The sequence below is a fragment of the Aulostomus chinensis genome, chromosome 18 (genome assembly GCF_037954235.1).
Source record: "Aulostomus chinensis isolate RoL2024-O1b breed Wild chromosome 18, RoL_Achi_v1.0, whole genome shotgun sequence".
Classification (NCBI taxonomy): Eukaryota; Metazoa; Chordata; class Actinopteri; order Syngnathiformes; family Aulostomidae; genus Aulostomus; species Aulostomus chinensis.
In genome coordinates, this window is record NC_141337.1 from 22,088,691 (window position 1) to 22,099,275 (window position 10,585).

The following is a 10,585-nucleotide window of genomic DNA, read 5'->3' on the forward strand; positions in this document are numbered from 1 at the left end:
TTCTGTTCTGACCCTCCACCCATCAAGTCCCCATGTACAGCCAGTCGCCGCTGGTCACAGCAGAGAGAGGCGTCTCCAGTGGCATGCGGGCGGTCAACAAGCTGCCTCGCCATCGGCCGCTGGCTCGTACCCAGAGCGCACCTCTGCCCCAGTCCCCCCAGGCCCTGCAGCAACTGGTGGTCCAGCAGCAGCACCAGCATTTTCTAGAGAAACACTACAAGGTAAAACACACACACACACACTTTCAAAAGAGCAAACCTTTATGCACCAACTTTTCCTTTTGCCTGTAGATGCTGTCAAAGGGGGCAGACCTTCCCAGACCACCGCCCACCCACCCAGAAGAGACTGAAGAGGAGCTGACGGAGACCAATGACATGCAGGAGGACGACGTAGGGGCGGGTCTTCACAGGTGTGTCATTTCTGATACCTGGTCAGACAGAGTTAGTGACTGATTCATCCAAAATAATGCCTGCATACAGGATTTATTTGCCCCTGAATGTTGTGGTCTGCCCTGTCCATCCATTTTGACCTATCAGACTTCAGAAGGAGGGGTCCGACGACAGTTCAAACCACTCTGAGCGACCCGGTGTGCACGTGAAGGGTGAGGAGGAGCGAGGTGTTGTGCATGTGAAAGGGGAAAGTACCGAGAGCGAACTGGATGAAGAGGAAGAGGACGAAGATGTCATCCAGCTGGGGGAGGGAGACGATGAGGGGAGGGGGAGCTACACACAGGTTTGTGTGAATGCTGTAGAGACCGTGGAGCACCTGAATGTGCCGCTGCCTTAAATACCAGTTTACAATTAAGAACAACTTATGTATCCACACTTCTTGATTGACTGAACATATATAAGCACGCACTCACACACACACACACACACACGCACACACACATGTATAATATATATAGAGAGAGAGAGATAGTTTGGCCAGACTGAGTCCATTTTGGTTACACAGAATTATCAGGCAATCTCCTCTTCTTTTTCCCGTTTCTATCTGTTGGCATGGTTACTGATGTCACTGCGTGTTAGCTCTCTGACTCATCGCAGCTAAGTGATAGTCTGTTACTTTAGCCCAAAGCTGAGATGTCTTCAGGTGAAGCCTGTCTGCCTTTCGGGTTTGACTCTTAAGTTGGTTTTCTGCTCCTTTAGAGCGCACATTTTGTGAGCGTGTTTTACAGCGTGTCCATAAGGAGTAGAATTAGAGCAGGTTCCGGTCTAAATAGCCTCTTCTTGGATTTTGAAAAGGCCTGAAATGATTCGGTGTCCTGAAAACCCCTCAAGTGTCCAAATCAATCAAGCAATCACTGAAATATTGCTGATAATACTAACTTTGGTGCTCACATATTACATGCAAATTAGCATCCTGCACTTTCTAAAGGCTGACAAAGACTGATGAATTAGAGTTCAATAGAAACCCAAGTAGTCACACAAAGAGAAGGAGGTGGGAGAATGTGAGAGCTGCTGGGCTGAGAAACGACAGGATGTAGTTTTGATTTTTATATTCAGACTAAATCTCTCACTCTGCTGGGTGTCCAGTCAAACCTGAGCTGCGACAGTCTCTCTCTCTCTCTCTCTCTCTCTCTCTCTCTCTCTCTCTCTCTGTCACACACACACATGCACACGCCATTGTTGACGCTGCACTGACATCACCAACTGGTGACTCAACCACTGGACTCATCACTGTGTGTGTGTGTGTGTGTGTGTGTGTGTTCCTGAATCTCTGTATAACTTAAAGTGTGTGTGTGTGTGTGTTTTTTTGTGTCCACCCACACATGATGATTCACCCGGTTCACAGCCGGGAGCACAGCAATCCTCCCTATAAATAGTCACGTCAGAATGTCTGTATGCGTCTGTGGATGCTTACGAAAACTGTGAAAATACACACATACACACACACACACACACACACACACACGTATATTGAATGTTGGTCATCAGTGAATTAAAACTTTATCGTTGTGTAACAAAATGTAACTTTTTTTATTGGTTTTAGTGACGGACACACAGAATGTTTTCATACAAATTATTCCAATATACTTTGCTCTTATCTTCTACAATACTGCATGTATTGCAGTAATCTGTGTGCGTACACTTGTACCCGCAATATTGTGAGGACCTGAACACAGAGAGGACATTTTTGGACAGTGAGGAACTTTTTGCTGGTCCTCACAGCTTCAAAGGTCTGTTTGAAGGTCAGGATTCGGTTTTAGGGTCTGGGTTAGAATCAGGTCATGGTTCTGTCTAGGATTAGGGTTAGAAATTTAGTTGTGACGGTTAAGGTTAAGGTCAGGGTCTCAGGATTATGTTCTTACAAAGACAGAAGCAGAAGGATGTGTGTGTGAGAGACAGGAGAGGTGTTGGTATTAAAAGCCTGCTGTTCCCACACACACACACACACGCACGCGCGGCTCCATCATTGCAGTGAATGGACTGATATCTGATTCATCCTTCTCCTATGAATCATAACTTCTCCTCTCTGCCCTCCTCCCTCCCCTCTTCTGCCTCTCATTGGACCAGCAGCTGGGTTTGTTCCCGCCCTTGTTGGGCCACAGGCCTCTGGGAAGAGCGCAGTCCTCCCCTGCAGCCACTGTCAATCCCATCAAACATCTCTTCACCACCGGTCAGTTCTGTGTGTTTTGAGCGTGTGAACCTGGTTTGTGGTTGGATGAGAGTTTTACTTCGTCAGCGCGGTGTCTGTCTGCCTCCTCAAAACCCCCATGCTTGTTGCTTAGCAACAGGGAAATGATTCTCTGCTGGCTGACTGTTCAGATGAATGAACTGAACCGGCCATACCTCCAAGTAGTGTTTGGTTTATCGTAGCCTTTTTCCTCATTTATACACACAAGTGATCCCTGTTCAAATCTGTTGCAGGAACACTTGTTGTCGATTCAAAAGTTTGAATTTTTATCAAATGTAAAAGCCTCTGACTGATCATCATGAGCATCCTGTTTCCATTGGCGTTGGATTGTTTTATCAGCAGGATAACTTCAAATTTGTCGACAGATTTATGACGAAATCGATAAAATGAGAGAACTAAGGTTGAAGAATTCAAACTGATCCTGAATCAGATCTGGATCTGGTGATGTCAGATCTGGATCTGGTGATCTGATGATTCTCATCTAGAGTTTTGTAGATGACGGAGAGGAGCTACGACGCCGCGGTGGAGCTGCGCGCTCTCCCACTTCTCTTTAGTTCGCTGGGTGTTTTCAACCCTTCAAAGAACCGGAGCATCTAAACGGTTGAAAAATTCAAGTGTAGTCGTTGTTCAGCCTTCCAAGGATTTCCCATCACACGTGAATATAACATACAAAGAGGTCTTTTGTACAGGTAGCATGTAGAATCACAGGTAGTATTTAGAATATTTGAACTGCCGTAAGGTTCAGTTTGGCCTGGTAGATGTGAAATAATAATAAAGAACAGCAGGATAAAAGCATTAACCTTTAAATAATAAATGTTTATGCTATTTCTTTATTTTTTTAGGTAAAAAAATAAATACACATTATAGTAATTTGACCAGGTGGCAGAGTGACGTGATCATGATCTCGTTCTCTTGGTTGTAGCTGCATTTGAAAAACGGTCCAGTAATTTGTTGGAAGCATCTTACAAAAACACACTTGTTGTAAAGTGTTAAGTTGTAGTGCTGAGAGTTGAAGTAATGTGTGTGTTTGCTTTTGGCGCGTGGCCCCGCCGTGACATTTCAGTTTTGAGCTTCCAGGGAAAATATGTGTGAGACATGCAGGATGTTGAGTTTAGTAAAATATTTTCAGTTGATATGCTGAGCTAAAACACTTGTCTGTCTAACACACTAATGCCAGGAACACAGCAACCCTGTACTAAATCCTTCCGCCATGAGGACCGTAGTGTTTATTTGTCATGCTATCCAAGAGGCGTTGCTTTCTTTGGTGGAGGCTGTAATTTGTGCTGTTGAACTGACAGCTCTGCCTGTCACTGGAACCCTTTTGTGTTAAACTTACAAATTGCAACCTCCAGCACGACCACAACAAGGGACAAACACCTCCTTCACAACAGATTAATTTAAGAAATAACCATGATCAGCACTTGGGGAAGATTTGTTGCAGGTATGTTGTATTCTACTGCCTTCATTTGATGGACGTGCACCGAGTAAATTGGCAGACAAGAGTGAATTCAACATCTTGCGCTCTCGTAGTTTTTGCTAAGATGTTGGTAAAAAACAGTAACTTATAGAGGAACACCTTGTTTGTTGTGTTTGTGATCTGCCGTTGAAATAGCAGCAAACTGGTTATGGATATCTTGTTTTTTTGTGGGTATTTTTTATTTGATCATTTATTGTGCTGAAGTTTTATGTGTACTGGCTACAGGCCTGCTGTTATTGGTTTCTCTGCTTTTATCTGACAGTATTTGTCGTTCACATCCACAACATTGTGCCTGTGTTTATGTTACTTTACGTTTCTCTGTCCAGGACTCGTGTACGACAGCTTGATGTTGAAACATCAGTGTGTTTGTGGTAATGCTCATATTCACCCAGAGCATGCTGGGAGAGTACAGAGCATCTGGTCCAGGCTGCAGGAGACGGGCTTACTGGGCCGCTGCGAGGTACGCACACACACACGCACACACACATTCTGAAAAAACAACTTTTTTTATAAGTTAGCTGTTTCCAGTAAATTGCCAATTATCCATGATATTATCATTTCACTCATGAATAAACAAAAAAAAAATTGCAAAAATCTTAGTCAGTGTCTCTCTGTCTGTGCTCGAGCAGAGGATTCGTGGGCGTAAAGCATCGCTGGATGAGATCCAGTCAGTCCATTCAGAATTCCACACTCTGCTGTATGGAACCAGTCCACTCAATCGACACAAACTGGACCACAAAAAGCTGCTAGGTACCAACCTGTCTGTCCGTCTGTGTGTCTGTGGGAGTACCAGGGGTGTGTCTACCTACTGTCAGCTGCTAGGTGATGTCATCACTGGGATGATGTGCAAGCTTTTGCCTTTTATTTTGAAAAATCTGCTGATATTCTTACCAATGAAATGTTGACATATGCAAGGTCCAGAAGTTCAAACATTTGGCCAAAGAGCCTCCATTTATCATCTCTGTCTATTTTGTTAGTCGAGGCAACAAAGCTTGGGAAGCTGAAGGAAAATGTTGAGAGTGAAGTTCAAATTAAAACCCACTGCAAGTTTTCCTGCGTGTTGGTCACAGGTTCAGTCAGCAAATTCTGAAAAATCTGTTGCCTTCTGTAACCCTGTATTTGCCAGGACATATTCAAAAGGAAATTTTCAAAAGTTGGGTACCACTACAGGCTACTCAGCCGGGTAGCGGGCTACATTCTTCTCCGTTGAAAACTCAACAGCACAGGAGTCTGTGTGGTCAGTATTAGACGAACTATGGTTGGCAGAGCCTGACTGGCGAGCACAGAGCAGCCACGTCTATCTTGGACAGGCTTTTGTTTTTTTAAATTTATGACACGACCTCAGTAACAACCTCTCTCACTTGTCTGTCCCTCAAGCTTTACCTTAACTGCAATTAAAAGCCTGTCCGTCCTATTTGATGATGTCATGTTGTCATTTGCATTTTTTTGCATAACTCAGAAGTCGGCTGAAAAATTGAGACAGCTTCTAGTGCCTGGTGTCCAGAGTGTTTACGTGCTGGCATGGATTCCTGTTCATTAAATTACCTGTAACCTGAGCTTTGACTGGATGTTTCAGGTCCAATCAGTCAGAAGATGTACGCCGTTCTTCCCTGCGGAGGAATAGGGGTGAGACTGTCTCTCTCTCTAGCCGCCCCTCTATCTCTCTCTGTGTGTATAAATACTCAGTGTTTTAGTCCCGCTGTTGCTGCCCCCTGCAGGTGGACAGTGATACTGTGTGGAATGAGATGCATTCATCAGCAGCAGTCCGCATGGCAGTCGGCTCTGTCATCGAGCTGGCCTTCCGAGTGGCGTCAGGGGAGCTGAAGGTAACACACACACACAATTTTTTTTATTTAAATGCAGTTTTGTCCGACTGTCAATCATGTGGTCTATCTATTCCTTTACCAGAACGGTTTTGCGGTTGTGCGTCCGCCAGGTCACCATGCTGAGGAATCCACTGCCATGTCAGTACAGCCACCAGATGCGACTCTTCTTTGAGATCTTTGTTTTGTTGCTTTCACATAATGAAGAGAGTTTTTACCGAGTGTCCTGCTTCTGTGTATGTGAACAGGGGGTTTTGTTTCTTCAATTCAGTAGCCATCACTGCCAAGCTGCTCCAACAGAAACTGGGAGTGGGCAAGATCCTCATCTTGGACTGGGTTAGTACGCACCCCCGATTAACCTCTACTTACCTGAGCCTACGTCCCCCCAACATTGGGGCAAAGTATTGGAAAAATCCATATGTATAATTTGATACAGGCTTTCTTGACTGCGTTTTATCATATAAGACTGCAGTTATTATTTGTGTGTCCAGGTCAGAGTTAAATTTTGGATGTAAAAGATCACGTAAAAGTTTATTTTAAATGTTTCAGTGATGCTGAGTTATTAAAAAATTCTGTCTAAAGTTTAGATGATGATTGTAGTTTCCTGTTTCTTGGAGTTTAAGAGCCGTGTGTGATGTAGACGGTTGACTAGTGAAGCCAAGTTCATCCATGTAAATCTTCATGTTGTTATCTACATCGTTTTCAAGCAGCTTTTATAAGAACAATGCATTCAAGAGATTTGATGTAAGAGGTACTCAAGGTTGTAGTTTTTGTAGTGAATGTAAAGTAGTATTGACCTTCCCCTAGTTGGAGTCAGGAGTAATACTGCATATAAAAACTTCAGACTTCAAGCTCTTGGTGCTGGGCTGCATAGCTGCGTTGCACCAGCAGTCTAATTTGTTTTAATTGAATATTAAAACAATCAGTAACACAAAAATAAGCCCACTGAAGCTTTTACACAGGTGGATAAGATGTTGGCCCACCCAGTATCCCTCTTTCTCAGCTGACCTCCAACAGGACATGGGTGTACAATCATGGCCACACAAATTTCTGCGTTTGTCAGTGTGAGCGGGTCGATGATCAAAACTCACACCAGGGCTCGGAGGATTTCTGCACTCGGATCTGCACCTGTTTCTATACTCCATTGATGAATGAGGGCCGCTGTGTTGGCTGTGAATATCATTATGGCGACCTTCTGTGTGACGGCACTGCGCCCTGTCACTGCAGGACATTCACCATGGCAACGGCACACAGCAGGCCTTCTACAGCGACCCCAATGTCCTCTACATCTCCCTCCATCGCTACGATGATGGAAACTTCTTCCCTGGCAGTGGTGCACCTGAAGAGGTACAGGCACACACACACATACATACACACACACACACACACCATATGGAGGTCATCTTTTTCAGATACTATAAAACAAAAGTTTCATTTTAAAGCCCTAAAAAATGTGTTTTGTTCTAAAGTCGGACAAATCAAGGAGTATAAACGTTAGTTGTGACGATGATGAGGAGAGTGAGTTGGCGCCCAGGTGGGTGCTTTCAGGTCAAGTCTCTAGTTTTGTGTGTGCTTGTGCTCCGAGTCCAACACGTCACCTTCACTGGGGCAGAGTGATACTCGCTGTCCCAGCTTTCTCTCTAGTTTGTGGTAAAGGGGGACTGGTAGTCCTGTCCCCGCTGGACTTGTTCTGTTCCTCAGCTTTTCTTCAGGTGTTGTTCTGGTGTTGCCACGAGAGTGTGAATGTATTCCCCTTTCATCTGCCTGGATATCTCCACGTGTAATCCAAATGTTTACAAAATATAGAGAAATATAATACCATGTAAATATCATCACAAAGTAGTTTTTATAAAGTTAATATTGACATCATTTTTAAAAAGTAAATATTAGTGATGGCGAACTGTTAAATTCATGAGCCCTCTTGTAGCAGGAAGTACACAACAGATGGAAGGAGAAACTCAGAGGCACCAGGCGTTACCTTGTGTTTTTGAGGTCAAGTAAAGATTAAGAAGTCCTATAGTGTGTATGAACAAGTGTGCGCCTGAGATGAATGAGGTCCGATCACTCACACAGCACCGACTCGAAGGTGAAGCATGGAGCAGGAGGTCATGAATCTGGCCGGGTAAACAAATCGCTGAGGGTCCTGGGAGTCGGCCAGGGACCGGGAGGTGAAGTCAGACTCTTGAGGGTCCTCTTCAACTCGGCCTCTCGGCTTGCAATCATTCAGAACTCGGGGATAAGGGTCTTTGGTACTGGAACAGTACAGGAGAGTCTTCCAGTCTTCATTTGCCTCAGCGAAGTACTTCCATTTATAGCACAGCCTAGTACTATATACTAGGATACTTGTTGTGAGGTTTTGTTCATATTTTTCATTCTCTCTCTCTGTCTCTCTCTCACTCTCACTCTCACTTCAGGTGGGATCAGGTGCAGGTGTGGGTTTTAATGTGAACATAGCTTGGACTGGGGGAGTGGAGCCCCCTATGGGTGACGTGGAATACCTCACTGCCTTCAGGTACTGCTATTGGCAATCAACAATCAATAACCGCTATTGACTGAGGAGAGAACCGGCCCGATGTGATTTGGGCTGATTGAGACTTTAGATACTTTGACTTTAGATGACAATATTTAACCCTCTATGTCAGCTAAGGTGACAATAAAAGTGTTGTAAATCTAATTATATTAACACCATTATTTGCGTGTGTGTGTGTGTGTGTGTGTGTGTGTGTATGTGTGTATGTTTGCAGGAGTGTGGTGATGCCCATCGCCCAGCAGTTCAGTCCAGATGTGGTTCTGGTGTCTGCAGGTTTTGACGCAGTTGAAGGTCATCAGTCTCCTCTTGGAGGCTACAATGTCTCTGCAAAGTGTGAGTACCACCCTGGTAACCACGGTGACCATCCCGTTACAGTTTCCGCAGCAACTTTCGTAATGAAGATGCAAATAACAGATTATCAATGTGGCATTTGGCAAAGGGGAAAAAAGTATATGTTGTGTGTTTGTGTGTGTGTTGGCAGGCTTTGGTCAGCTAACGCAGCTGCTGATGGGTCTAGCCGGCGGACGTGTTGTCATGGCGCTGGAGGGAGGTCATGACCTCACTGCCATCTGTGATGCGTCAGAGGCCTGCGTCTCAGCGCTTCTGGGAGACCCGGTGAGAGCCAGAACACCCTAAATAACTACCGCTGCTGTCTGTCTGTGAGTGCCGGAGGATACGTAGGAGTATTTCGGATGAAAATACGGAAAGTTATGTGATATACTTCGAAGTACTTTTCCACTCTGCCTCAAGTTCTGCATTTAAGATACAAAGATGAGATTCTTCCCAAGATAGAACAAATCGTAGAGGGGAGCTGGAATGAGTCCTAAAACCCAGAAAAGTACCATTGTTGATTGTCCTCATCTGAAAGTATCTTTGGCATAAAATATATGAATGAATACTTCACCATCCATCCATCCAGGGCCAACACATATAGACAGACAACCATTCACACTCACAGCCACACCTACGGTCAATTTAGAGTCTGGATTAACCTGGTCCCTCTTGATGTCTTTGGACTGTGGAGGAAGCTGGAGTACCAGAGAGAACCCAGCAGGAACAGGGAGAACATGGAGACTCACACAGAAAGATCCCGTGCTGCAGCCGGGGCTCCACCCACAACCTTCTTGCTGGGGGCCACAGTGAGGACCACTGCTCCCCTGTGCTGCCCTGAATACCACACTTGTGAATTTCAAAGCGTTTACTCAAAACAGATGTTATTTGGTTGAGGGAACCCCCGTGATGCTCGCTTCCAGGTCAGCCTACAAAAACACGTCATGCAGCTCTCACCCAGAATATGGATGCGTTCCTTTAGAGCCAGCAAATTAGCACATACCAAATGGACAGAAGGCAACACAGCCTTCAGTGAGTCATGTTGTTCCCCTCAATAGTAAGCTTTTTGTGTGCTGGGTGTGTATTTATGTTCTGAACTTAATGTGCCGGCTTTTATGTTAACACACACACACACACACACACTCACTTAAACACTCTGTCTTTTTCAGTGTGACTCCGTGTTCCAGTGGCCTCAGGAGAAGCCGTGTCCCAAAGCCTGTGCCTCGCTGGAGAGAGTGATAGAGATCCAGGGTAAGATACACACTCACTCACTCACTCACTCACTCACTCACTCACTCACTCACTCACTCACTCAGTAATTGCACACAATGAGTAGAAGCCACCATTTGCCTTGATCCTAAATCCTTGTCTCTCTCTGGTCCTCCAGGCAAACACTGGCCTTGCCTCCAGAGTTTGTCTCAGACCAGCAACCACTCACAGTTGGATGGCCCCCGGGGGGCTCAGGGCCAATCAGAGAAGGACGAGGCCGACACCGTTAGCGCCATGGCCTCCCTGAGTGTTGATGTGGAGCAGCCGGGCTCCGCTCCTGACATCGCAGATACCAGCAGGTCAGCAGGGGAGGGGGGCGCTGCTCTGGGGACTGAAGCAGGAGTCAGGTTTCCATCAGCACGTTTTGATTTGCTCTGTTTTAAGAGGGCTTAAGCATCAGAGAAAGGTGTTGAGATGGCAAACAGTTTTTGCATGGTTGGCTTGAAGTGAGTTTGGTCTCAACAATCTCTGAGGAAGCTAAATGAAGCAGTCATGACTGATTGGCTTCTGTCTTCATGT

The 10,585-nt window shown here is 45.3% G+C and overlaps 1 protein-coding gene across 3 annotated transcripts in view; it reads left to right on the forward strand.

Moving 5' to 3' along the window:
* Positions 1-10,585, forward strand: part of hdac5 (histone deacetylase 5) — a 61,471-nt gene that overhangs the window by 44,915 nt on the left and 5,971 nt on the right. For all 3 annotated transcript variants that reach the window (XM_086183927.1, XM_086183926.1, XM_086183925.1), the window contains 16 exons: positions 28-221; positions 291-409; positions 537-732; positions 2,520-2,619; positions 4,441-4,574; positions 4,744-4,864; positions 5,691-5,740; positions 5,833-5,940; positions 6,023-6,078; positions 6,186-6,273; positions 7,165-7,284; positions 8,352-8,449; positions 8,682-8,800; positions 8,949-9,082; positions 9,967-10,048; positions 10,185-10,365. In XM_086183927.1, coding sequence (XP_086040053.1) covers positions 28-221; positions 291-409; positions 537-732; positions 2,520-2,619; positions 4,441-4,574; positions 4,744-4,864; positions 5,691-5,740; positions 5,833-5,940; positions 6,023-6,078; positions 6,186-6,273; positions 7,165-7,284; positions 8,352-8,449; positions 8,682-8,800; positions 8,949-9,082; positions 9,967-10,048; positions 10,185-10,365 — 1,900 coding nt within the window. The remainder of the gene's footprint in view (positions 1-27; positions 222-290; positions 410-536; positions 733-2,519; positions 2,620-4,440; positions 4,575-4,743; positions 4,865-5,690; positions 5,741-5,832; positions 5,941-6,022; positions 6,079-6,185; positions 6,274-7,164; positions 7,285-8,351; positions 8,450-8,681; positions 8,801-8,948; positions 9,083-9,966; positions 10,049-10,184; positions 10,366-10,585) is intronic.